The sequence below is a fragment of the Arachis hypogaea genome, chromosome 11, assembly GCF_003086295.3.
Source record: "Arachis hypogaea cultivar Tifrunner chromosome 11, arahy.Tifrunner.gnm2.J5K5, whole genome shotgun sequence".
Taxonomy (NCBI): Eukaryota; Viridiplantae; Streptophyta; class Magnoliopsida; order Fabales; family Fabaceae; genus Arachis; species Arachis hypogaea.
The window spans coordinates 147,067,297-147,091,086 of record NC_092046.1 but is presented as its reverse complement, the minus strand read 5'-3'; the positions used below and the strand labels follow the sequence as shown (position 1 = coordinate 147,091,086).

At 32.4% G+C, this 23,790-nt stretch overlaps 5 protein-coding genes across 11 annotated transcripts; 3 read left to right on the top strand and 2 right to left on the bottom strand.

Annotated features, from left to right (window-relative positions):
* Positions 1–3,587: 3,587 nt before the first annotated feature.
* LOC112723471 (uncharacterized) lies at positions 3,588–9,392 on the bottom strand. Of its 7 annotated transcripts, none has more exons than XM_072207989.1 (13): positions 8,853–9,392; positions 8,475–8,622; positions 7,955–8,029; positions 7,541–7,655; positions 7,158–7,286; positions 6,993–7,075; positions 6,718–6,906; positions 5,093–5,217; positions 4,545–4,993; positions 4,366–4,452; positions 4,074–4,161; positions 3,918–3,991; positions 3,588–3,789 (listed from the first exon to the last, which is right to left on the bottom strand). In XM_072207989.1, exons 7-9 carry the CDS (start codon positions 6,875–6,877, stop codon positions 4,889–4,891), a joined length of 390 nt encoding a protein of 129 aa, XP_072064090.1. In that variant the 5' UTR covers positions 6,878–6,906; positions 6,993–7,075; positions 7,158–7,286; positions 7,541–7,655; positions 7,955–8,029; positions 8,475–8,622; positions 8,853–9,392; the 3' UTR covers positions 3,588–3,789; positions 3,918–3,991; positions 4,074–4,161; positions 4,366–4,452; positions 4,545–4,888. The 7 variants fall into 7 exon arrangements, with proteins under 7 accessions (XP_072064090.1, XP_072064091.1, XP_072064092.1 ...); XM_072207990.1 differs by having other exon boundaries at positions 7,158–7,282; XM_072207991.1 differs by having other exon boundaries at positions 8,475–8,609.
* A 6,210-nt stretch (positions 9,393–15,602) lies between these two features.
* LOC112723468 (heptahelical transmembrane protein 2) lies at positions 15,603–17,941 on the top strand. Its single transcript, XM_025774855.3, has 4 exons — positions 15,603–16,021; positions 16,132–16,218; positions 16,350–16,419; positions 17,078–17,941. Exons 1-4 carry the CDS (start codon positions 15,783–15,785, stop codon positions 17,753–17,755), a joined length of 1,074 nt encoding a protein of 357 aa, XP_025630640.1. The 5' UTR covers positions 15,603–15,782; the 3' UTR covers positions 17,756–17,941.
* A 594-nt stretch (positions 17,942–18,535) lies between these two features.
* Positions 18,536–19,106, bottom strand: LOC112723470 (uncharacterized). The gene is made up of 2 exons (XM_025774857.2): positions 18,877–19,106; positions 18,536–18,779 (listed from the first exon to the last, which is right to left on the bottom strand). The coding sequence occupies exons 1-2, from the start codon at positions 19,104–19,106 to the stop codon at positions 18,638–18,640; spliced, it is 372 nt and encodes a 123-aa protein (XP_025630642.1). The 3' UTR covers positions 18,536–18,637.
* An 18-nt stretch (positions 19,107–19,124) lies between these two features.
* LOC112723469 (nuclear pore complex protein NUP43) lies at positions 19,125–21,535 on the top strand. The gene is made up of 5 exons (XM_025774856.3): positions 19,125–19,955; positions 20,110–20,179; positions 20,689–20,899; positions 21,047–21,120; positions 21,242–21,535. Exons 1-5 carry the CDS (start codon positions 19,318–19,320, stop codon positions 21,293–21,295), a joined length of 1,047 nt encoding a protein of 348 aa, XP_025630641.1. The 5' UTR covers positions 19,125–19,317; the 3' UTR covers positions 21,296–21,535.
* A 380-nt stretch (positions 21,536–21,915) lies between these two features.
* Positions 21,916–22,899, top strand: LOC112723467 (uncharacterized). Its single transcript, XM_025774854.2, has 2 exons — positions 21,916–22,405; positions 22,601–22,899. Exons 1-2 carry the CDS (start codon positions 22,019–22,021, stop codon positions 22,652–22,654), a joined length of 441 nt encoding a protein of 146 aa, XP_025630639.1. The 5' UTR covers positions 21,916–22,018; the 3' UTR covers positions 22,655–22,899.
* Positions 22,900–23,790: the final 891 nt, after the last annotated feature.

Below are 23,790 nucleotides of genomic sequence, written 5' to 3'. Positions count from 1 at the left end.
AACACAACATAACTTCTAGTGTCACAGGCAACTGGCTTGCTTCAGTCCATAAAAGGAGCACTACAACTTGCACACAAAACCAGCAGGGACTCGAAGGCCTAAAGGTGGTTTCCTGTAAACTTTCTCAGAGAAATCGTCATGGAGAAACACGGTGTTGATGTCCAGCTGGTGCACAAACCAATTTTGAGCTGCAACAATGGTCAATAAGACTCGTAATGTGGTGAGTTTGATCATATGACTGAACGTGTCGAAGTAATCAAAGCTAGCTGTCGGAGTGAAACCCTTTGCCACCATTCGGGCTTTATGTTTTTCAATATCACCATTGGATGTGAATTTGGTTTTAAAAATTCATTTACAACCGATTGTCTTCTCTCCTTGAGGAAGAGAGGTCTGTGTCCATGTCTTATTATCTTCAAGAGCTTTCAGTTCATCACTTATTGCTTGCCACCAACAACTTGGAGTGATTACCTCCTTATAACTTCTAGGTTTAGTGTTTTGTGTGATCGCAACTGAAAGAGCCCTGTGGCTTGAAGATAGGGAATCCAAACACACATAATTGGAGAGAGAATATTTTTTATTGATGATGGTTGAGCGTTGCTGATTTGATGTCGTAAGCTACATACAATGAAAGGTATCGAGATAGGCTGGTCGAGATCATTGTCTTGTTGATCTTCTTAATTCAAGTTGTGCTGTTGACAAGGCTGAATTGGCTGCAGAAGGGGTTGATATCTGATGTGTGCTTGTGTGCAGTGGTGAGGGTTGATGCAAATGTGTGGTTAAATTCGTATCAGAATTTAGTGAGGAAAAATGGTTGTTGTGTGATGAATGATTAGGATAGAAATCATGAGTGCTACTTAATTGAAAAAGTGCAGCAAGCAAAGCCATATTATCCAAAACATTTGTATGAGTAGTAGTGGAACCATTGGAAGCAATGTCATGATCAAATATGTCTGGACATGAGTTAGAGGGTGAGTTTGGAGTTTCATTGAAAAATATGGCCCTGTAAAATGTTTAAAAGAGAAGCTGTGCTCATAAAACATTGTATTTCTAGAAATGAAAATCTCTCTACTCTAGTATCTAAAAAATGTATCCTTTAGTTCATCGTTTAAAGCTTAAAAAGACACATTTTCGAGCTCAAGAGTCAATCTTCTTCCTATGAGACACTAAAGTAGATGCATAAACCATATTGCCAACGATTTTGAAATGGTTAATTTCAGGCAATTTTTGATAAAACATTTCATAAGGGATAGAGGCTTTCGCTTTGATGTGAGGTACCCGATTTAGAATATGAGTGGCATGGGCCACAACAGAATGCCAAAAACAAGTAAGTATATTAGAGTTAAAGTTGAGAGCTCTTGCCATGTTTAAGATTTCTTGATGTCTTGTCTCCAGCACTCTACTCTGCCGTGGTGTTTCCACACAACTGGTTTGGTGTAAAATCCCTTTCTGATTCCAAAAAGAAGGCATCAAGAATTCTTTACCATTATCTGAGCGAATGCTCTTAATTGTTTTATGATGTTGCGTTTCAATCAACTGAACAAAATCCTCTACTATTTTCCTAACTTCAGATTTGTGTTGCATGAAAAATAACCATGTGAATTTGCTTTTGTCCTCAATAATTGTTAGAAAATACCTATGTCCAGAGATAGAAGGCATAGCAATTGGGGCCCAAATATCCATATTTATAAGATCAAACAAATTTAGAGATTCAGTAGTACTATCGTTAAATGGTATTCGTTTTTGTTTAGCATAATGACATGGAGAACAAAGTACATTAGTGGCGTGATATGTAATGAATGGATATGATTTGTGCATCTGTTTCATCTTATTACATAAGATATGTCCTAATCTATGATGCCATAAAATTGCATCTAATGAATGAGTAATGTTGTTTGTGTGTGCTTGATGTATGAGTTTTGATGCATCAACCTCTGTTGTAGCTGGAAGACTTGTTTGTATGGCTGCTTCCCTCATTGTATGCAATCCTCCCTTTTGATTAGCAGTTCCAATCATCTTTGAGGTAAGTGACTTCTGAATCTCACAATTATGTGCATTAAATGAAAAAGAACAAGAAAATGCTTTAGTTGCTTTAGAAACATAAATTAGAATATACTTAAAAGATGGAACATAGAGTACATTAGTCAAGTAAAAGCTTGCTGAAAAGTCCCACTTATTGTTGTGACGGTTTGATAACCATTGGGCATGATTATTTGAACAAGCTTGATGTGTTTTATAGATTGAAAGAAATTGAGTGGGAATGATACATGAGCGCTAGCTCCTGTATCCAAAATCCAATTATGACTAGTTAAAAAATGGTTGGAAATTGATAAGAGATAGAAGGTACCTACAGATGGTGCAAGTACAGATGCCAATTTTTCATTACTCGGAGGGTCACTACATTGCTGTTGAATTAAGGCAATAAGTGCTTCCTTCTGCTTGTCTGAAAATAAGCTATCAAGACTGATATTTTCTTCCTTTTGAACCAAAGGTTCAGTGCTGCATTCATCATAACTCACAGCTATAATGGAGTTAATTGAGTTCAATGAATTACTGTTGATTTGGAATTGATTTCTATGCATATATGGTGGGAAGCCATGTGTGCGATAACATGTGCCAACCAAGTGCCCACAAATACAATGGGAACACAACTTAGGAGTTCCTCTATCATTTTTTCTGCCTTTACCACCACGTCCCCTACCTCTACCTTTATTGTAATTGCTTCCTCCTTGATAAATCCCAAAGGCATTTGCATTAGCTACTACACTGTTACTAAGTGCATTTGCATTCACCGCTTTAATAGCATTTACCATTAATCTGAATCCCGACTCTATCAAGTACGTCATTTGCCTTTCTTGTTGGAGTAATGAAAAAAATATTCACTACAACATTTTCAGGTTGATGCAACATTTAAAAAGTGTTGCCTAAAGGCTGACAAAATGTTGCTTTTGATCTATGGCAACACTTTTAGACCTAAGACAACGTTTTTGGGCGGCGTTGCATATGCAGCCGTTGCCTTAGATCAAGGCAACACTTTTTTGTTTCAAAAGCAACGCTTTTGAGAGCAACACTTGGTAAGTGTTGCCTTTGGTTGGAAAACAACAACACTTCAAATGTGTGTTTGAGACAACACTTTTTCAGTGTTATCTTTTCTCTTATATTTTGACCACTACTAAAAAGTGTTGTCTATTTACCATAAAATGCAACCCTTTTACGCGTTGCTTATAAGTTTGAATTTGCAATCCTTTGAAGTGTTGCTTATTAGTTTTGAATATGCAACCTTTAAAAGCATTGCCTTTTCTTTTGGATATGCAACCTATACAAGTGTTGCTTTTTCTTTTGAATATGCAACCTATACAAGTGTTGCTTTTTCTTTTGGATATACAACCATACAAGTGTTGTCTAATATTCAAAATATGCAACTAATAAAATGGTTGCCTTTTTGATAAAAATAAAAATTACTTTTGTAACAAAAATACAAAAAAAAATAAAATTTACAATAAAATTTTTTGTTCATACATGTGTAATTATTTTAATTAATAAATAAATTTGTGCACAATAGAAAAAAATTATAAAAGAGACAAAATAACTAATAATAAAATTCTAATTAAAATAGATATTAAAAAGTTCAATTAGTATTTTAAATATATATTCATCAATAATTCTCAACAAATAATAAAATTCTTGTCTAACAATAATTGTCATAACAAAATAGTAATTAATATTTATCAACAAGATGTCAATCTACTTGCATATTTTATATCCATGCTTGACTTGTCCCATATACTAAATCTGCAAATAATACACAACAAAAAATAAGCAACTTATCATTAAAAATGAAAAATTATAATAAAAATTTCATGACATTAACTGAGTTTGAATAATATTCTACTCAAGAATATTCACTGCACTAGTACAACCTTCTTATGGCGACTACAAATTCTTGTCTTGTCATGTGTTTTATTTCATCCAATTCCTTCTCATAGTTGCTGATCTGTAAAAACAGTGATAGATACAGAACTATATATAGAATTAATTGATTGAAGTGAAGCATCAAGTTACATAGAGTAAATTACAGGAAAGTTGGTAGTAGTGGATGTCCCCCAATACTTCAATACAGCCAAATCATAAGCCTAGCTGCTTTATCTTCTTTATCATATCCACCTACATATATATATGCATACCAATTAAATAAACTAGAGTCTCCCTAAACACATAATAACAGGAAGGAATCAAAGAGAGACTCTTACCCAAATACACTGAAGGGAGAGAGAAGTTGCATTGCATTCATGAAAATCACAAGAGAAAAGTCATAAAAACCTTGATTGAATGTAAAAATAAAGTAAAATAAAATAAAATAGTAGACACACACCTTGGCTACCTTTTCTTGATTGTCCTTCCCTTCTGTAGCTATTATCCCAAAGATGACCTTTATATCTTCCAGTCCATTTATGTCTATTTATTTATTTCTTTTATCAATTAATATATTGGAATATACAAGGCAGGAATTTTCAAATTAATTAAACACAAAATAATGAAATTGAAACCTTGTTACGCCACGGTATATTGAAGTTCTCTGGCCAAAGGTATCTAGAGTTCTTCTATTAGAAGGTGGGGCTTCAATAATGCTGTTATTAGGTGGGTGGTGTCACTCAACGACTTGCAATCTGCCACACCTCTCAATGCAAGTTGGTGAGCTACTACCCTAATCCATAATCTTTTCTTTTCTACTTTAAACGGATGGAAAATGAAAATCATTTTCAATATTCATTCATCAAGAAGACCCTTAACAAAATATGGCAAATTAATTAAATAAAAGACCCTTAAAAAAATAAATGTACTTAAAAGGAAAAAAAGCTAAATACGATGGGCATCTTTGGAACCATTCTCGTCATTGATGTCTCCGATTGAACCTTCCACTACCTTGATTTTCCATCCCAAGAAATTGCTTGTTAAACACTCTAAAATTGAAGGATGTGTCACTAACCCTCCATAGCTGCAAAAAAGCACAAGATAGTTTTGGTTTACGCAACCGAAAGTCCTAAAGCATCAAAAAATGGATCTAAATGGAATTCTTTCATATATAGCAACGTACCTTGAATGTTTCCCAACCTGAAGCTGAAGCTGAAGTACAGTTGGCAACAAGATCAGCTCCTCCTCCATTTTCTGCGGCGAGATATTTCTGGAACTTAGTGGCATTAGCTGCACTTGAGTTCCATCCTGAAATCATAAGGAGTCCTATTAAATTTGCAAATGAAGTGGACCCTGATAAAGAAAGAATCATAACAAGAGATCTTTGTTGGCATTTCCATCAAAGAGAGAAGGTTTCATCCATCCCTCAGCAAGCAACCAATTTCCTAGATTCACAGCTTTGTATGGCAAATTTTGTGCAACAAAAACAGAATGAGGAGGGTGTGAGAGGCATAAAGCCAACAAGAAGGCAAACAAGTATCTAAATGCCGTTCTAAATTGTTTCGTGGATAAGATTGTAAAGAATCGCAGAATTTATAGCCATGGTTTGTAAATCAATATCATACAATAAAGCACATTAAGTTTGAATTAAAAGAGGAAAGACAAATTGTAATGACTTGACCCAAGTGTTAACCAAATTCAGATATTCATATTATTAATTACTAATTAGGCACCGGTATCATAGGCACTAATAGAGCCACTACCATAGTCAAATGTGGATATAATCACATCTAAATGCATAATGAGTGAGAAAGAATATCAGGAAGAATCAACCCATAGAAATATCTTACGAGGTTATGACGCAACAATTTGTTATATACACACAATTTGCACTTAGTGTTCACCAAAGATCCACAAATATTTTTTTTATCAATCTCCTTCAAGAGAAAAACAAAAGCCAAACACCAAGCACAGGGGATAGAGACAAACTCGGGGCATAAATTAATAGTATGAACACTTTAATTATCTTATATGAGACAAAAGACACTAAAACAGGGACTGGCGACAAACTCAGGACATAAATTAACATATTGAGGAACGACAGCCTACCTGGAGGACTACAGCAACAAGCACAGAGGCAAAGATGGCAACAAACATAGAGCAGTAGTTAAGAGGCAAAAAGGCAACAACAACGGCAGAGAAATAAACATTTATGAGACTTGTAATCCAATTTGTGTTTGTTATATGGTCTTAGAACATGAAATATCTAAAAGGATAATAATTAAATAAGCTATCAATTTAGATCATGAAGTATTTATCAGTGGACCTAGCTAGCTAAACCAAAATTACTTTAATTTCAGGATGATAATCGTAAATACATATAGAATTAGGCTATAAAATATGCAGTTATATCATTATGATCCAATAAACAAGTTTATATAATAGAACTCATACAACAATTGCTAAGGGAACATTGCAAGTTAACCAAGAGTAAAAGTTCAATTTACCAAATAAGAAAGAATACTAAAATGCTGAAGTTAAAGTTCACAACTCCACATTTCATAATCACAAAATCTGACCAAACCCTTAAATTTACACAATAACGTTCAATATTAAATTCTACAGAGAGATTTCAATCCAAATAAACACAGTGAGAGTAGAACCAATTACTTTTAATTTGTAGCTACGCACCGTGAGAGTAGCTACCTCAAAACTAACGTGCATAAGTTTCATATAACCAAAAATTAGGATTCAAAACCAAAAAAGTGCTAAAATAGAAAAGAAAAACAGAGGTAGAATCATCAATACCTGCAGAATAGTGACTGCCAATGGTGAATACTAGCAGAAGAACGCCGACAAATTGGAAGAAATCAGAGATGAAGGGCGAGCAGTAATGATCGAACATGAGAATCTCAAAATAGAGAAGCTCAAAGCGCGAGCAGAAACGCAAGCACTGATAATCGAGCATGGCGATGGCGATGAAATATCACCAAAAAGCTATAATAGCAACATCAACATTATTAAAATTAGGATTTAAAGTGCGAAAAAGAAAAAGAAAAAGAAAGAGGCAGAATCATAGGTACCTGCGGAACAGTGACCAGCAGTGATGACCAGCAGTGATAGAAGAATCATAAATTTTCTTGTGTGTATTTTATGAAGAACAGTCCTAAATATATTGAATTATGGGAATGGAACAAGAATTAAGCAATTTCCAGAAGCAAAGGAAGAACCAAAGCAAGGAGCAGTACCATATAGGATAGAGCTTGTAGTCCTGCTGAACGTAGATGCAGAGCTCGTTCATCTTCGCCCACTTCTTGAGCTAATTGGCATAGTTTAAGTATAAAACCCTCTAAGTTGAACACGTACGTACCATCTGTCTATTTTTAACTCAAAGTCAGAGATACAAAAATTGTTCATTTTAGAAAAGAAAGCAAATATACAAGGCTAAAACATGCAATATCTATAGAAAGAACTCTGGTTTTTCTTTTTGAGCTAAGGGGTACCCACTTTTACCACCAAAATTAACTTCCACACAGATACTTTTCAAAGGGATTGCATATCGCTGCAGAGTATCCACGGAAACCAATCATACAGTGATGTTAACCCTAAGAAAGGTTTAATAACCAAATACCTGGCATTCTATAAAATCAACAAGAGTGTTGCAGCCTAATATCCTGATTTCATCTGTTCGAGACTGTTCTAGAAGAGTCCGAATTATCGCTAATAAACTACTGGCATATAGTGGCCTGCAAAATAGGAGTATCACTTGCATATTATTACATATTCTGATTATTTGAAATAGAATGAAGTGGCAAATCAAACAATCAAAATCAAATGAACCAAAGCTTTATAGTACAGCAAAAATTGGCTGTCTGAGACTGGTTCAAAACATTTGGCAAACTAAAAAAAAATAAAACTACATTAGCATATTAAATATCAAGACTAACAACTATTAAAGACTAAAGAGAATAGCTAGCTAAACTGCCATAATTCGTCATGATTACATTATACAATTGAACATGGCAGTGACAAAGAATAATATTACCTTAGGAATTCTTAATGGATTCTTAGAAGCATACTTGCATAGCTTTCCAATTTTTCTATCATTAAGCTCAGCCTCCTGGCAAACACAGTAACGATCATGCACATTAGATCATGGGAAGTGCATATAAGAGACAAAGGGCTGAGAGTAGCTACAAAGCATTCGAAACACAAACATCTACAACATTTTTTTCTTATACTAAGCATTCCAAAATTATACTAAGCTTCTTCACATTTTCTTCTACATTAGATAGTATTTTCTAACAGATTATGATTAATTTCAGCGAGGTCTAATGGCTCTTGCTGATGTTGTTTGGGGGGGGGGGGGGGAGAATTTATTTGAAGGATTTAAGTATTGCACACCACATGGCCAGTTGGGAATCTATTCAGGAGATTCTAATTAGGCATTACAAAAGCAATACATTTTTTATGCAAGTTATGTTTAATTAAGTTAATTGCCAAAAAAATTAGACCACTATATATATATATATATATCACTTAGCTTGAATTTAAGAAATTAATACCACTGAGCCTGGAACTGAAGAATCTGTGTGCAAAATGGAAGAATCTCCTCATTGTTTTCTATCAGAAGAAAGAAAACCTTGGCAGGAGCATCAGCAACTCTGAAATCTTCTGCGGTTGCCCGTACTAACCACAAGCTAGGGAAAAACACTGAAAATTCAGCACAAGAAACTCAGAAAAGATGCACATCATGATGATGAAAGTGAAAATAAAAAGAAAAGGAAAAATACACAGTACATACAGTTGTTTCTGAACATGTTTAGGCCTCGAACCTCAAAGCATAGCATTATATATATACATCCTTGACACATTACTCAATTTCCTCAATCTGAGAATAGAATTAGCTTCCTAAGATTACGGAGGAGAAAAAAAACCCTAACCTGAGACATGATTGCAGCGAGCAGTGAGGATTACAGCAGAGACGGCTCAAGCAGAGCAGCGAGGATGTGAGGCATTAACGAGCCGACGACGACCAAAGACGGCCGCGCAAGGCAGAGAAGAGGGATTACAGCAGCGGCAGATCCGGCAACAGCAGCGCAAGGCAGATATAGCCCTAGAGGTGCAAGAAGCGGCGGTGGCGACTTCTCTCTCCATTGTCGCCTTCTCCATCTTTCTCTTCTTCCTCCTTCGATGGCGGATCTCCCTTTCTCTCGTTCTCTTCGTCACTCTCCGTGTCTCTCCCCATCGCCGTGCTCACTTTTTCCAGCACAATGTAGAACCCTAAATCTGGCCCCTTTCCTTGCTCGTTCTCGTTTGAGAAATATTTCTATTAAGTTGGATTCGTTTTTATTTCAAAATCGATGGAAAACTGGAAATTGGGAAGCAGAGCTATACCAATTGTAAGTTTTATTTCTGAGAGAGGTATTAAAAATTTTAGGCAACACTTACGAGACGAAGTTTAAAATAAATTTAAAGACAACACTTATAAAATGTAACCTATTGATTTTATAATAATTGTCTTTATATATTTGATAGGACAACGCTTATTAAGTGTCTTTTAATTTATCTAAGACATCACTTATAATATATTGGTTAAAAATATGTTGTAATAGCTCTATTTACTAGCAATTAGTATAAAGTGTTGTCTATTTTTATTTTAAGCAATTTTTTTAAAGTGTTGTCTTAAAATATGTTGCAATAGATAAAAAATGTGGTAGTGATTGTGCTAACATCTGGTAGGGGTTTTACAAGCATAATTTGTAAACGAACATTTGTATATTAATCATTTAATTCTCTAAGAAAGCGTATTACATGAGATTGTTCTCTATGCTCTCTAATCATATCAAGATTCTGACCACATTTACATTCGATCAAGCAAGAACATAAAGGTATAGGTCTAAATTCTTCTAATTCTTCCCAAACACTCTTCAATTTCATGTAATAAGTGATCGTGAGCTCACCTTGTTTCATAGCAAAAATTTCTTCTTCAAGATCTGCAATTCTGAAAAAGTCTCCCTGGTTCATAGTGTTGTCGCACTAGAGCACACTTTGCAAAATCTCAGAACCGAGTGATCCATATAAGCAAGACAAAACAAAATTGTTGCATCGATCCTAAGCTTCGAACAAAGGATTGTCCTCCTCTGGTTTGATTAGGGTTCCATCGATGAACTTGAGTTTGTTCTTCGATTTCAGTGAATTCTTCATTGATCTAGACCACGAATGGTAGTTCGAATTGGTTAATGGAAGATCTGTAAGTAAAATTCCAGGAGCTTCGCTAGGATGAAGGTAGAATGGATCTTATAATGGACTAACACTGGAGAAAAATTTAGCTTGCATAGCATTAAATTGCACTATTATTCTTGTGAATTTTCGAAATTCAATTGCTAAGAAAGATTGAGTTTCTGGATTTGCCCCTCCTTCTTGCATGTTTGTTTCCATTAATGAACAAACTCATGCAAACACTAATTCACACGAACCTCCCTGCGATCAAGTTCTTGCACAAGGTGATTACACTCTTTTTTGCAATCTCTACATTTACCGCATCATGAAAAAATTCCTGTTCTAATTGCAGAATCAGAGGTAAAAGTGGGGTTACACTATACAAGAGAGAGATTCAGAGATAGCATTAGTTAGAATGACAAAAGTGTTTTCTATTACTGTGATGTTAAATATTTATACAAGGTGTTAGTTCAATCATCAGTCACAAATTACAATCTAACTAACTAACTCAAGTTAACTAACTACTTTATAACTCTCTTAACTAATGCAGTTATTTAACTCATTAATACTAAATACAGTAACTATAAGTAACTAAAAGACTAAAATCTGGCTACAGATTTGATTGTTGATGATTTTTTTTATATATTTCATAAAAATTTTTTGGTGACATATATATCATAATTGATTTGCTAAATATAATTTTCTAACGAATTTATTGATTTGGTGTCCTAACTCTTAATTCACTAGTTTCCTAACATAGGATTTGTTGTATTTATGTCCACTCAAGATATAGATATGCACACAAAGATACTGACCAATAAAAGATAGGGTAATGCTACAGTGAAAAAAGTGATTTTTTTTTTACCTGCTGAAATGTGTTAGAGAAAAGAAAAAAAAAACACGTAAAATGTTGGTTCTCTCTTGTCTGACAGCTGCTGTAGCATTTGCAAAGTGATATAAAATGTAGATAAGACTGTAGTTTATTAATTAGAGTTAGCTTTGCATATAATAATAATTCTTGAACTCATTTTTTGAATAAAAAATGGTGTTAGCTTCAAAATTTTATGGGACTTATCATGATAATAAATAGAACAACAAAAATAATAAATTAAAAATATGAGAGTTTTTTATTCAACAAAAAAAAATAAGCTTAAGAATTACTATTATATTCAATTTTAGTAAAACTAGGAACATTCTTATTGTTTATTATTATTAAAACTATAATATTAAAACATTGTAATATTAAAACAATAATAATAATAATAATAATAATAATAATAATAATAATAATAATATTATTATTATTATTATTATTATTATTATTATTATTATTATTATTATTATTAACGAATGTTATAGCATTAAACATGACCTTAATCTTTTAAAGATCAAATATGATATTATTATTATTATTATTATTATTATTATTATTTATAAAATCATAATATTAAATAGACCAAAATATTTTAATTATTATTATCTGTAAAAATAAAATTGTTCTTATTAATATCAGCAACAACAACAATATAAACTTAACAACTCAATATATTTATTAATAATACCAACCAAATATTTTAATTTAAAAAATACAAAAAAGTTTCTGTTATGTCAACAATAACAATAGAATATTTAAAATTAAACATATAGACTTTTAATTATATTTAACGTAAGAAATTGAATACTCAATAATAAAAATATAATATTTTTTACTACTCACACTAACTGAATAATATAAAAAATAAAATATACCTAATGAAAATAATTTGACCGTATCAAAAGCTTATTTGAAAAAAATTTGAGAAAACGGTGAAAAAACGTTTGAAATTATTATTATTATTATTATTATTATTATTATTATTATTATTATTATTATTCATAGTGTTTTTGTAATAATTCTTATTATTAATTTTTTTTGTTAGCCCGGCACATTCACAAAGAAAGAAAAAAAAATTAGCTTCTATAACTTAAATAAAACTCACATTTCATATCACTTTGCCACAACATTTGCCGGACAATGGCGGACCAATAGTAGAATTGGCCTAAAAAATAAGGATTAAATAAATCTCTACATAATAAACCTGAATGAAAGAACGGACTATTATATTCCTTTTGTAAACTATATGAAATTAAGAAGATATAATATAATAATATATCGAGAAGTTATGTTAAATATAAATAATAAATTAAAATATTGTTTTTGTTTTCGCATTTGGAAAAAATCATAAAATTATTCATAATATTAAATTATTCAATTTAAATCTCTAACGTTTATAAATTATTTTAGTATTGTTCTGTTATGAAAGTAAGATAACGTTAAACCAATTTTAAAATATTAAAGATATAAATAGGATAAAATTATTTAAATAAAAACAATGTATTATTCTTAGAATAATTATTAAATCAGGTAAAATAAAAATAAATTTTAACTCAATTCAATGAATTGTATTATAAATTCAAGATTTTTATTTATGCTTATAAAATAATTAGTAGATAAACTTTCATAAAAAAAAAATACTACATATATAATAAAATATAAATTATATTTTTTTGTCTTTGATATATCAAACTTTCTTAATGTTTAATTTAAATAAATTTTATTTTTAACTTTAAAATAAATTATAATCCATTCTTTTATAATATTAATTTTTTATGATAGATAATTATTCAATTACATTAATTATTTTATTTGAATAAAATAAATGAATTAATTTTATTTTAATTTATATTAATTTTTTGTCTTATATATTTTGATTAATGATTTTAAACTGTTATAATTAATTATTTATTTTGACCACTGCACATTAATTATAGCTAATTAATTATATTAATTATTTGATCTGATTGGAATAAATAAATTAAATTAATTTTAATTTATATTAATTTTTTGTCTTATATATTTTGATCAATAATTTTTAAAATATTATAATTTTTACATGACATATTTATAAAATATTTTTTATTAATTTAACTTACTTTATCGAGTAAAAAAATCATACTAAATTTATTATATGAATTATTTAATTTAATTAATTCAACTATATATTATTTTATTTCATTTATTGTCATGTTAATATTTGAGTTGTTATTTACCAAAAGTTTTTTTTTTATTTTCTTCTTTGATTTTAAATATTTTGATTTTAAATTTCAAATTTTATTCATTGTTTATATATATATATATGTGTGTGTTATTTTAATGTCAAATCTAATATTTCTAGTTAATAACATTTTTTTTGTAATTTATTGTCTAATAGTTATGTGTCCACTAATAATTATATGGTTGTAAATATTTATTCAATTTATTAAAAAAATAATTTTATTCTTTCTTTTTTTTTTTGTTTTACCTATTTTTGTATTACACATAATTTATTCACGGTAAAAATCATATATGCTAAAAGATGATCTTATTTTTTTACCAAATACTTTTTTATTCAGTAATACTTTTTTTTCTTTGATGATGTATTCTTTATACTTTTTTATTTTTTTATAACTTATAAGATATTATTATTCGTTATTGTAGTTTATCTTTTCTATTTATTTTATTTTGTTTCTATTTATTTAAGTTTTTATAATTTTTTATTATAAATTTTTTTATTTTTATCTCAAAACAAGTTAATTTATTCTAATTCTTTATGTATTGAGTCTTCTCAATGTTTAAATTGTATTCTTTGCTTAATTTTATTTTTAATTTTGAGAGACTGACTAATGAAATAACATTGATGAAGCTGTTGTGCATCTTTTACTCATTTTCTTGTATTATCTTCTTTTTTTGTAGGGATCATGAGTAATTATTATATATAATGGTGTTTATGTATAAATGGTAAATACAAATTATAACCTATCTTTTTGTAGTAAAATTTTTATTATCTATCTTGAAAAAGAAAAAAATATTGTAAATTACTTTGAACCTATAAATCTATCATCATTGTGGAAAATGGTAGAATTTAAAAAAAAGCTTATAATTATTCAATGATCACTTCAGTTATTCTAATATAGTAGTTCTTTTAGTTGAATATTATCTTGGTTTTGTGTTAAACTCAAATATTTTAACAAAAGACATTTAAAAGGATATAGCCATTATTAATTAAAGAATGAATAAATTTATATGCTTACTACACAATATATAGTTAATATCTTGGACTAAGATAAAGAAATAAATTAAAAAAGTAGGTAAAAAAATTTAGTATTTTAAAAAAATTTGAAAATAATACATCTAAATATTGGATAAATTTTTATTGTATTTGTTTTTATTATTTTATATTTTACTATTTTTTGTTTGAGATTTTTTAATATTTTTTTTTTATATTTTGGTATTTTAAAAAAGTTTTTTAGTCTAATATATTTATTTGTTGGTCTAATAATTATTTTTTTACAGAAAATGATACTAATATAAATATAAGTTAATCCCAAATTAAAAGGTTACATTAATATATTTGATTAAAATAAATGATAAATAAAATTAATATAATTAAAAAATAAAATATTTGTAATTATTTTAAAATACATAATAAAATAAGTTATAAGATATTACTTTATGAGTTTAATTTTAATACACTGACAATGTAAAATGTTTTATATATTCGTGCAATCATAATTATTCTCTTAGATGACTATTCACGCAGTCAATGTAAAAGATAGTTATTTTTGTTAATGTGACGTTTATGTAATTGAATGTATGTGTAAAACGATTTTATACTTACAATACATCAAAATTAAATTCTTACTTTATTGGATTGTTAATAATTATAAGAATATGGGTAAGAACTTATATTAAAATAGGGACTAAAATAAATTTTATGATACTAAATTTATTTAGATTGTTAATATAGTATGGTAAATGATAACTTTGTCCAAAAAATTATTAACAAAATTTTAGAGTAAAATAACGTTTTTATCCCCTAATATTTAGGATCCTAAACTTGTTTCTAATATTAAATTTTTTTTTAATCAAGTTTTTAATATTTTAAAATTGTTTTAAAAGCAATACTATATAGTTAGTAAATATTATTATTTTTAGTTAATATTTTGTTAATAATAATTTGCATTCATATTTATAGATATTTTATACACAAAAAATATATATATTGTATATATTTATCAATATTTTATACATATGAATCAATATAATTTATACTTACATTTTTTAAAATTTATACACATAAATTAATAAAATTTGTGTGTTAAAAATAATTTAATATTTATACTAGTTAAATAATAACTAAAATTACTAAAAGTTTTTCTCATTTTAATATTATAATACTATCGATTCTATTAAGATATCACTAATAACAGATAACATTAAAACAATTTTAAAATATTGTGGACAAAAATAATTCTTCACTCTAAATAATTTTGTACAATTGTCAAAGTATTGATAAGCATGGCTTACTTGGCTATTTATACTATGCCTTTTTAAATTACTAAAAAATATAATTTTTTAACTAAATATATTATTCCAAGAATAAAAAAAAAAAATGGATGAAACGGATCACATGGTGTTGTCTTGTCTTGACTATAAATATAAATTGTTAAATACAACTTTCGAGAATGCCTGGACAGGGCGATAATCATAGCCGGAGACGGAACCGGTGAAGTTTCCCGGCGAGGCATTGCGAACACGGCGGGCAAGCAAACAAGCGACCAAACCATCAAAGATGACCAGCAGCCGCCGGAGCGGCAACAAGAACGGCCGAAAAGTTGTCGAGAGCATAAAAAATGATTCGAGATCGAAGGAAACGAAGAGGTTCCAGAAACGATTGGTGAGGTTCGAGGAGCTACCGGAGTACCTTAGAGACAGCGAGTTCATCCTCGATTATTACCGTTCCGAGTGGCCGGTGAAGGATGCCTTGTGGAGCATCTTCGCATGGCACAATGAAACCCTAAACATTTGGACGTGAGTTAGCTGCACTTCACACAACTCTTCTCTCCGATTTCTGACTCTCTCTCACGCCATTTTCTACAAACAATTGGTGTGCAATGGTTACAACGTGTTTTTTCCTGCAGTCACTTAGGTGGATTTCTGATATTTGCTGCTATGGCCGTGATGAGCACCACGGCGACGGCGAAGCTAGGCTTCGGCGATTTGCTCAGGTATTGACTGTTCTGTTATTAAGTTATTGACGGTGATGCGGTGTCGTTTTCTTGTTTCCTTGTGTGTGCTGTGTTGTGTTAATAATGCCAAGATGATCTGATGTCGTGTATGTTTGAGGTGGAACCACCAGAGTACCGGCGGCGTTTGGGTTGTTGACGACGGCGAAGGAGATAAACCACTCTGACACCGTTGCATTTCCGGTTAGCTTTTATTTAATTTTAATTCATTTGTTGGCATCTTCTCATCATCTTATTATAATGCATAGATATGCCAAAAAAATTAAATATCTATAATAAAATAATAATAAAAGGAGGATAAATTGTTAAAAGATTTATATTAATATTTGAAAATGTTTGTTTTCTTGTTAATCAGGAGCACCGCACTACGCTTGATTTGTTTTCATGTGTCATCACATAGCATATGTAACTTCCTTTTACGTGCTTACTTAGCTTGATCTATTACAAGTAGATTCCTTTCACTAACTATAAGTTACAATCATTGCATGTTTATCTTGCCATACTTGTTCATCATAGCTCATGTTATTACTTTTACATTTTCATGGATATCGTATTATTATTAAGCAGCAGTCATACAACCTTTTGGCTGGTATATTATTAAGCTTCAGTCTTACGAATTTTTAGACCAGATACACGGCAGATCATGATTTGGGACTTGCCAAGAAATTAATGTGCATTCTTAAATCGTGTAATAGTGTCCTCTGTATCTTTCATATACTAACAATGATTTTTATATGAATTAAAAAATGATTTAGTAAACTTGATGTGATAACTAATGAAGTCATACCTGTTCAATCATTTTTTCTTTTGTTTTATATATTTTTTAATTTATGTTTTCCAGGATTTGCATTTGAGACACGTTCAGGATCCATCTATCCTTCTCAACATGAGAGAATCTGGTGTAGAAACAGTTCCTCGATGGCCGTGGTTCGTTTTCTTAGCTGGGGGAATGGGGTGCCTTGCTTGCAGTTCTCTGTCCCATCTTCTAGCTTGCCACTCCGAAAGTTTCAGCCTCTTTTTCTGGCGTCTAGATTACGCTGGAATTTCACTTATGATTGTTTGTTCCTTCATTGCTCCAATTTACTATGCTTTCTTATGCAATCCATATGCAAGATTGTTCTATTTGACATCAATATCTGTGCTGGGAATCCTAGCCATTATTACCCTTCTTGCACCATCATTTTCCTCGCCACGGTTCAGACCTCTCAGGGCCTCCTTGTTCCTCTGCATGGGGTTTTCAGGCATAATTCCTGCAGCTCATGCACTTGCCCTGCACTGGGGACATCCACATATAAACATTGCGGTTGGATATGAGCTTGCCATGGCAGTCCTATATGCCACAGGAGCTGGATTTTATGTGTCTAGGATACCAGAGCGATGGAAGCCTGGAGCATTTGATCTTGCAGGGCAAAGCCATAAGATATTTCATGTTTTTGTTGTTCTTGGTGCACTTGCTCATAGTGTTGCCACACTAGTTATATTGGATTTTCGACTGGGATCCCCAACTTGTTCATTTTAGCAAATCACAATTAGGTTGTCTCCTGTTGTATGAGTCATAGTACTATCTTACATATCAGTAGAAAGGCTAGCTGGTTGGTTAACTTGTGAGAGAAACCACCCGTTCTTGTTGTATCTTGTATGTACCATTATTGTACCACTTCTTTCTCAATATTTCTTGTGCATTGCAATTGCAAAATGTTGGTAACGTACTAGGCCTCGTGTTCACTCTTAATAATTTGATTTTCATATATTGGCTGAGCAGCACCATGCATTAGACCGTGACAATGAGACACTAATCTTGATCTCTTAGTATGGCTAATTTAATTTAGAAGGATATGAAAGTGGGCACAAAAAAATTCTCGACAGAATTATCAAGGCAGCGGTTATGTTCACATATTTTGTGATTATATGCATGAAAATTTTAGGCTATGACATGCCTTGATGAGATAATGTAACAAACACATATCTGCACTAACTTTCCTCTTTTCTTCTTTGTTCTGCATTTCTGTTCCTACTTTTCTCGTTAACTCGACGGTGAGTGTTGTATACCACTTTACCTGATAAGGGTGATAAAATGATAACAGACACCAAGAAGGCAAGAAACTTCTTCTGTTGCATAACAGTAGCCACCTCATTGATTGAACCGCATTGAGAAACAGAGATTGATCATTCAAATGTTTACAGTTTTTTCCTCAGGAAACCATTGAATGTTAGTAACCAATCGATTTTTTAATTTTATGACGCTTAAACAGTCACACTAACCTGAAACTATTGAACTAGGCCAATCAATAGCCTACTGGAAAGGGTAAATCTTCAGATCATTTAAAGCAACAATTCATACCCAACAAGAAATGTTGAAATACTTAAACATACAAGTTATGCACATTAAACTCATGCAGAATTAAGAAGTATACGAATCTGAATCAACGGGTAGAGAAACAATGAGAAAGATACACAAGGGAACTACTAGAAAAGCTGCAAGCCTAAGCAATTCCTCATTCTGTGTTGTTATCACTCCAGTCCTTGACCAGTCTCCACTGTACCTGAATAACAGCATTTGAAACCATTCTAATAATGAGCCGCGCATTTAACAAACCTTTCAGAATTCAGAAGTAACAGAGAAAAAAAATGCAAGGTTACCCAGCATCAATGAACCCCAACCCAAACACTCCAATAGCAGTTCGAGCAAGAAATGATTTTGAAATCTTCAGTGAGAAAAAGGATCGCTTTTCACTCTTGCTGTTCTCTTGAACCTCGTCCCTCTTTGCCAACGTTGTTGTCCCAAACTTCCTTTGACTTTTGGTCGCAGGAAGAGAAGAACAACCGAAGCAGAAGATAACACCAAAACTCCTTCCAGCAACTACCACCATATTCTCCTCTTATCCACAATCTATAATTAATACTTGACCATCACAAATTCAAAGAAAAAGGTGAAAACAAACAGGGGCAACCAGGTAATTCACTTTAAACTCCAGGGGCATTTCAGTAAAAGAATACATTCCCATTTCCCACCTTTTCCCTATGCAAAATTAAAATCTTCAGAATTGGGAGAAAGTGAAAAACCCTTCTAAACCCTTGTGAATGGCAGCGACGGCAATGTCGGTATCGGAACGCCCAGTAATCCACCGTCTCCCACAGCACAAGTACATCGACGCCGTTAGGTGGCTTCCGCCGCTATCAACGTTCGACCGGTTCGCGGTGCTCGCCGCATTCGACACCGATTCCGGTTCCTCTTCCATCGAAATCCACTCCTTAAACCCTAACCCACTGTCCCTCCAACCTCACTCTTCGTTTTCCTCATCTTCCCGCGTCTCCTCCCTAAGGGCCTCCCAGTTCCTCCAGAAAACCGTCGTCGCCGCCTCCACCGCCGCCGGATCACTCCACATTCTGTTTTCAGATTCTGCGGATGCAACGTTTGAATCGGAGGTGTCGATGCCCGAGGAGGAGGGGCTTCACTCGGTGCCGGGCTCGTGCGTTGACCTCATGGACGGTGGGGTAGAGTGCGTGACCGTTGGGGAAGATGGGAGGGTCAACTTAGTTAGTATTGGGAATTCGAATTTGAGCTGTGATAGGTTGTTCGATAGTGGTGGGTTGGTTTCGTACACGGCAGCGAAGTGGGCGTCGCCGATGGAGTTCGCCACAGGTGGTTATGGGTTCAGTCTTCAGTGGTGGGACAAGAGGAAGCCCGGTGGGCCGGTTTCTCAGTTTAAGGCTAACTGGTAAGGAAAATGGCGAGCTTTGCAATTGTTCGAAGTGTTGGAGAGGATTAGATTGTGTGAAATTAGTTAAATTCAATTATGCTTGTTCTCTTGTTACCATTGATATGTGCCACTTCTTTGTATTTGATAGCTGCTGTTGGTTGTTTTGTTGCAGGGATCAGAAATTCACTGCTGGAATAGTGCACTCTATCGATATTCATCCATCCAGAAAGCACACTTGCCTGGTATGTTCTTTCTTTCTTTATTGATTTATTTTTGAATGATTTACAAGATACTTCATCTAAATCCTAAATACCCGGATAAGAGTTAGGAGCATGACTGATATTAGATTTTAGTGCTGCATATGTAGTTTATGGTGCTTGCAGGTGCTTCTTTGAATTCAGTTGTAGACTACTACCTAAATATATGAAAGGTATCTAATGGTGAAGCATTTTGCTAAATTTGTAGATATAAATGTGGGATAAATTTAATGGCATTTGTAAGACTTTATGACATTATTCCAGGACAGCGTTTAGTATCTCTTGGATGGGTGATTACTGATTAAACAACATGTAATACCAATTTGGTGACATTGTCAGTTGTGGAAAGTGTTAGTTGTTTTTAGCTTCTGCGATAGCAACTGCAGGTTGAATGGTTCCTGACTCCTGAGTTCTTGTGGTCTGGAGATGCTCAGATCTTAGTGCTTTAGTTGTAAGCTTCTTCTGACATTTCTGGAATCACAATATATTCTCAGGCTGGAGGGTCCTTAGGTACTGTTTTTGCCTGGGATCTTAGGTGGCAACAACAACCCATTATACTCTCTGAAGCTGGAGTCCAGTCAATATCTGAAAGCGAGGTCTGGGAGGTTCAATATGATCGATGCATAAAATCAAGCACGACATCTACTCGGATCTTACCTGCCGTGATCTGTTCAGAGGATGGAATTCTCGCCATAATTGAGCAAGGTATATATGTCCTTTACTAATGCAACTTGCTAGTTGGACTTCTAATTTATTACTATCTAATATCTATAGTATAGCATTGTTTTTATTGCACTAGTCACTAAAAATTTTTTCCTTGCATCTTTAATTTTGTATTCTTACCATGTGTAGGTGAGGAACCTATTGAGCTGCTAGCAGAACCTTGTGCCATCAACGGCTTTGATATTGATCGACATAACCCATCTGTAAGTTGATGCAGCTAAGATTGTTTGTTGTATGTTAAATCATCAGATGGTATTTTTTGGTGGTTCCCTTTTACTGACCAAGTTGAAGATCAAAATCTTAATTTCGTTGATTGTCATGCAGGATGTGATATGTAGTTTGGAGTGGGAAGCAGTAGCCATATTGACCAGAAGATAACGTAGAAGAGTTATGCACATTGGTAGCTTGAATTCTTGGACGGGAAGCTTTGTGTAGTTTTTGGAAGAAGAGAATCTTTTTAACGGACTAGATATGATGCTTCTTATGTTATATATGCAGCAACGTTATGTTCTTTTTGTTAAGCCATTTGTATGCAAAGGAACGGGGTTTTCGATTATACAATTGGCAGCATATTATAATTTATATCAATACAATAGTGTAACGCCTGATCACATAAAACGGTAAAGCAGCATATAGTTAAAACTTAAAAAGGCAAGGGACACTCAAAATTTCTAAAGAATTTCATGGCATATAATTTATCAATTTTGCTACGTCTAAATTTTTTATGGTTGATATTATTTTAGCACCAGTATTCTTTTAACAATTAATACAATTTTTTTTATTTTGTTAATTTAAAAGTAATTTAAATACTAATTAATTTATAATAACTATATATTTACACGGGTGTTATGAGTATTTGATAAATAAACAGTGTCATTGATAATCTAATCATTGTTGTCAAATTTAATTTTACGAGTTACATTGAATCTAATAATGAATTTTTACATAACTAAAAATGCTAATTTAAATAAACATATCTGGTTAATTTATCTTTTTCTTTTAATGCATTTGGCGCGAAACCCGCTGACTTCAAATTGGGAAATCGAGAAATTTGGGATTAGGTTAGGGTTTGAAAGGGCATTGGAGAAGCAACAGTAGAGAATGGAGAAAGGAGGAAGAGGAGCCCCTGCTAACATAGTTCTGAAGAAAGACGAAGCCGAGGACCTAAGCGGTCGCATCCACCAGGTTCCGTGCTGTGTGAAACACGATGGCCCCGCCTCCGTTTCCGACTATTTTAAACCCAAGCTCACCGGCGTTGGGGTCGACGGTTTACCGTTACAGCAAGCCCATTTTAGAGGGAGGTTGCTCCAAGGTACTAGTCTCCCTCTTCCTCATGGCTTCTCTGGTTTTGTTTTATCAAAGAAGAGTGATGAGTGTTGGGAAACCAGTGCAACGTTCCGTGACGTCACGTATTGGAACCATGAGTTCGCTCCTTCCAACAACGATGATCTCTTCCGTGCTTTTCACTGCCTTACTCTTTCGCAAGCTGTAAGTTCCGTTTCTCCCTTTTTGGCTTCATGAATGAGATTCCGTACACTGATTTGGAATTAAATTGCACATAACTTGTATTATATGATAGTTAAATTGATTAAAATAAGCTTTAGAGGGAAAAAAATGTGGAAATAGTTGTGGAATGTAAGTTATTTAAGGTTGGTTAACTAGAACGTTTGATTGTGACTGCAGCTGCATAATCCGGTGACAGCTGAGGAATTAGCTTCATCATCTTTTTCACTCTAGAGCGGTGATACATGCTGTAGCAGTCATATTCATGTTTTTTATTTTTATTCTTTTTGTGTGTGCTTTGATCCCCAATTCTCCCTATGTACCTCCCCTATATGGCTTAGGCTAATATATTGCTTTTAATCTAATGTGTAATCTATCTTGCTGTCACTTTGTAGTCAATATGTGAGATTTGCACTTTATTATCTATGATGTGCATATTTTAGAGGACCAAAATTCCAAAATTGAATCGGTTATTTGTCCTACCCAGGAGTAACAAGTAATATTGTTTTTCTATCTGAAAAGTTTTAACAATGATATTATATAAAATTTTGAGTATTAATTTTAAAAGATAAAGTTATTTCGTCAATTTTTTTTTATAATTTTTAATGAACACTAAACACTTCCTTCTATTTGGTTCAACACTAGTTAGTGATTGAAAAACATAAGGCTTATAGGAATGATAAACATATTAAATCATCAAGAATGGATTTGATAATCTACTATTTTTCTACTTGCCTACTTAAACAAGTTCAACTTCCGACTAAGTAACGAAAGCATTGAAAAATGGGGCTAATTTTTTTTTTATATTGGAGGAGAGTGTGAGTTGTGTTTGGTTATGGTGTATACAGGTGTTAGAAACATGTGTGGGACAGGTCCGAGTTCTTTGTTAAAAAATTTGTTGACCATAAATTGGACCGTCCGATTAGTTTTTGTTTTTTTTTTTTTCTATTTAAAATGATATTGGACCCTCCGTTTACGTTTTTTTTTTTTTGAAAACTCAAAACGGACCATTCGTTTACCACTTTTATTTTTTTTAATTTTTCCTTTAAATGAAAACGGACCCTCCGTTTTTAGTTTTTTTTTATTTATTTTTTTTAAATCAAAACGGACCCTCCGATTTTTATTAAAAAAATATTTTTCTGTAGCTCCCCTCTAATTGGACCGTCCGAATTCCTTGCTCTAAATCTCTCGGTCTGATTTCAGCCTCCTAACACCACATGCAAAGAAAGCACCCCTATTTTCCATAATGCTGTATCACCCCATACCTCCCTCCATATTAAAAATAAAAATCCGAAAAATGGTGCTTTTTTATTTTTATTTTTTATTTTTGGTGGGGGAGGGTGTTGGAGCTTGTTAATGATTAATTGGCT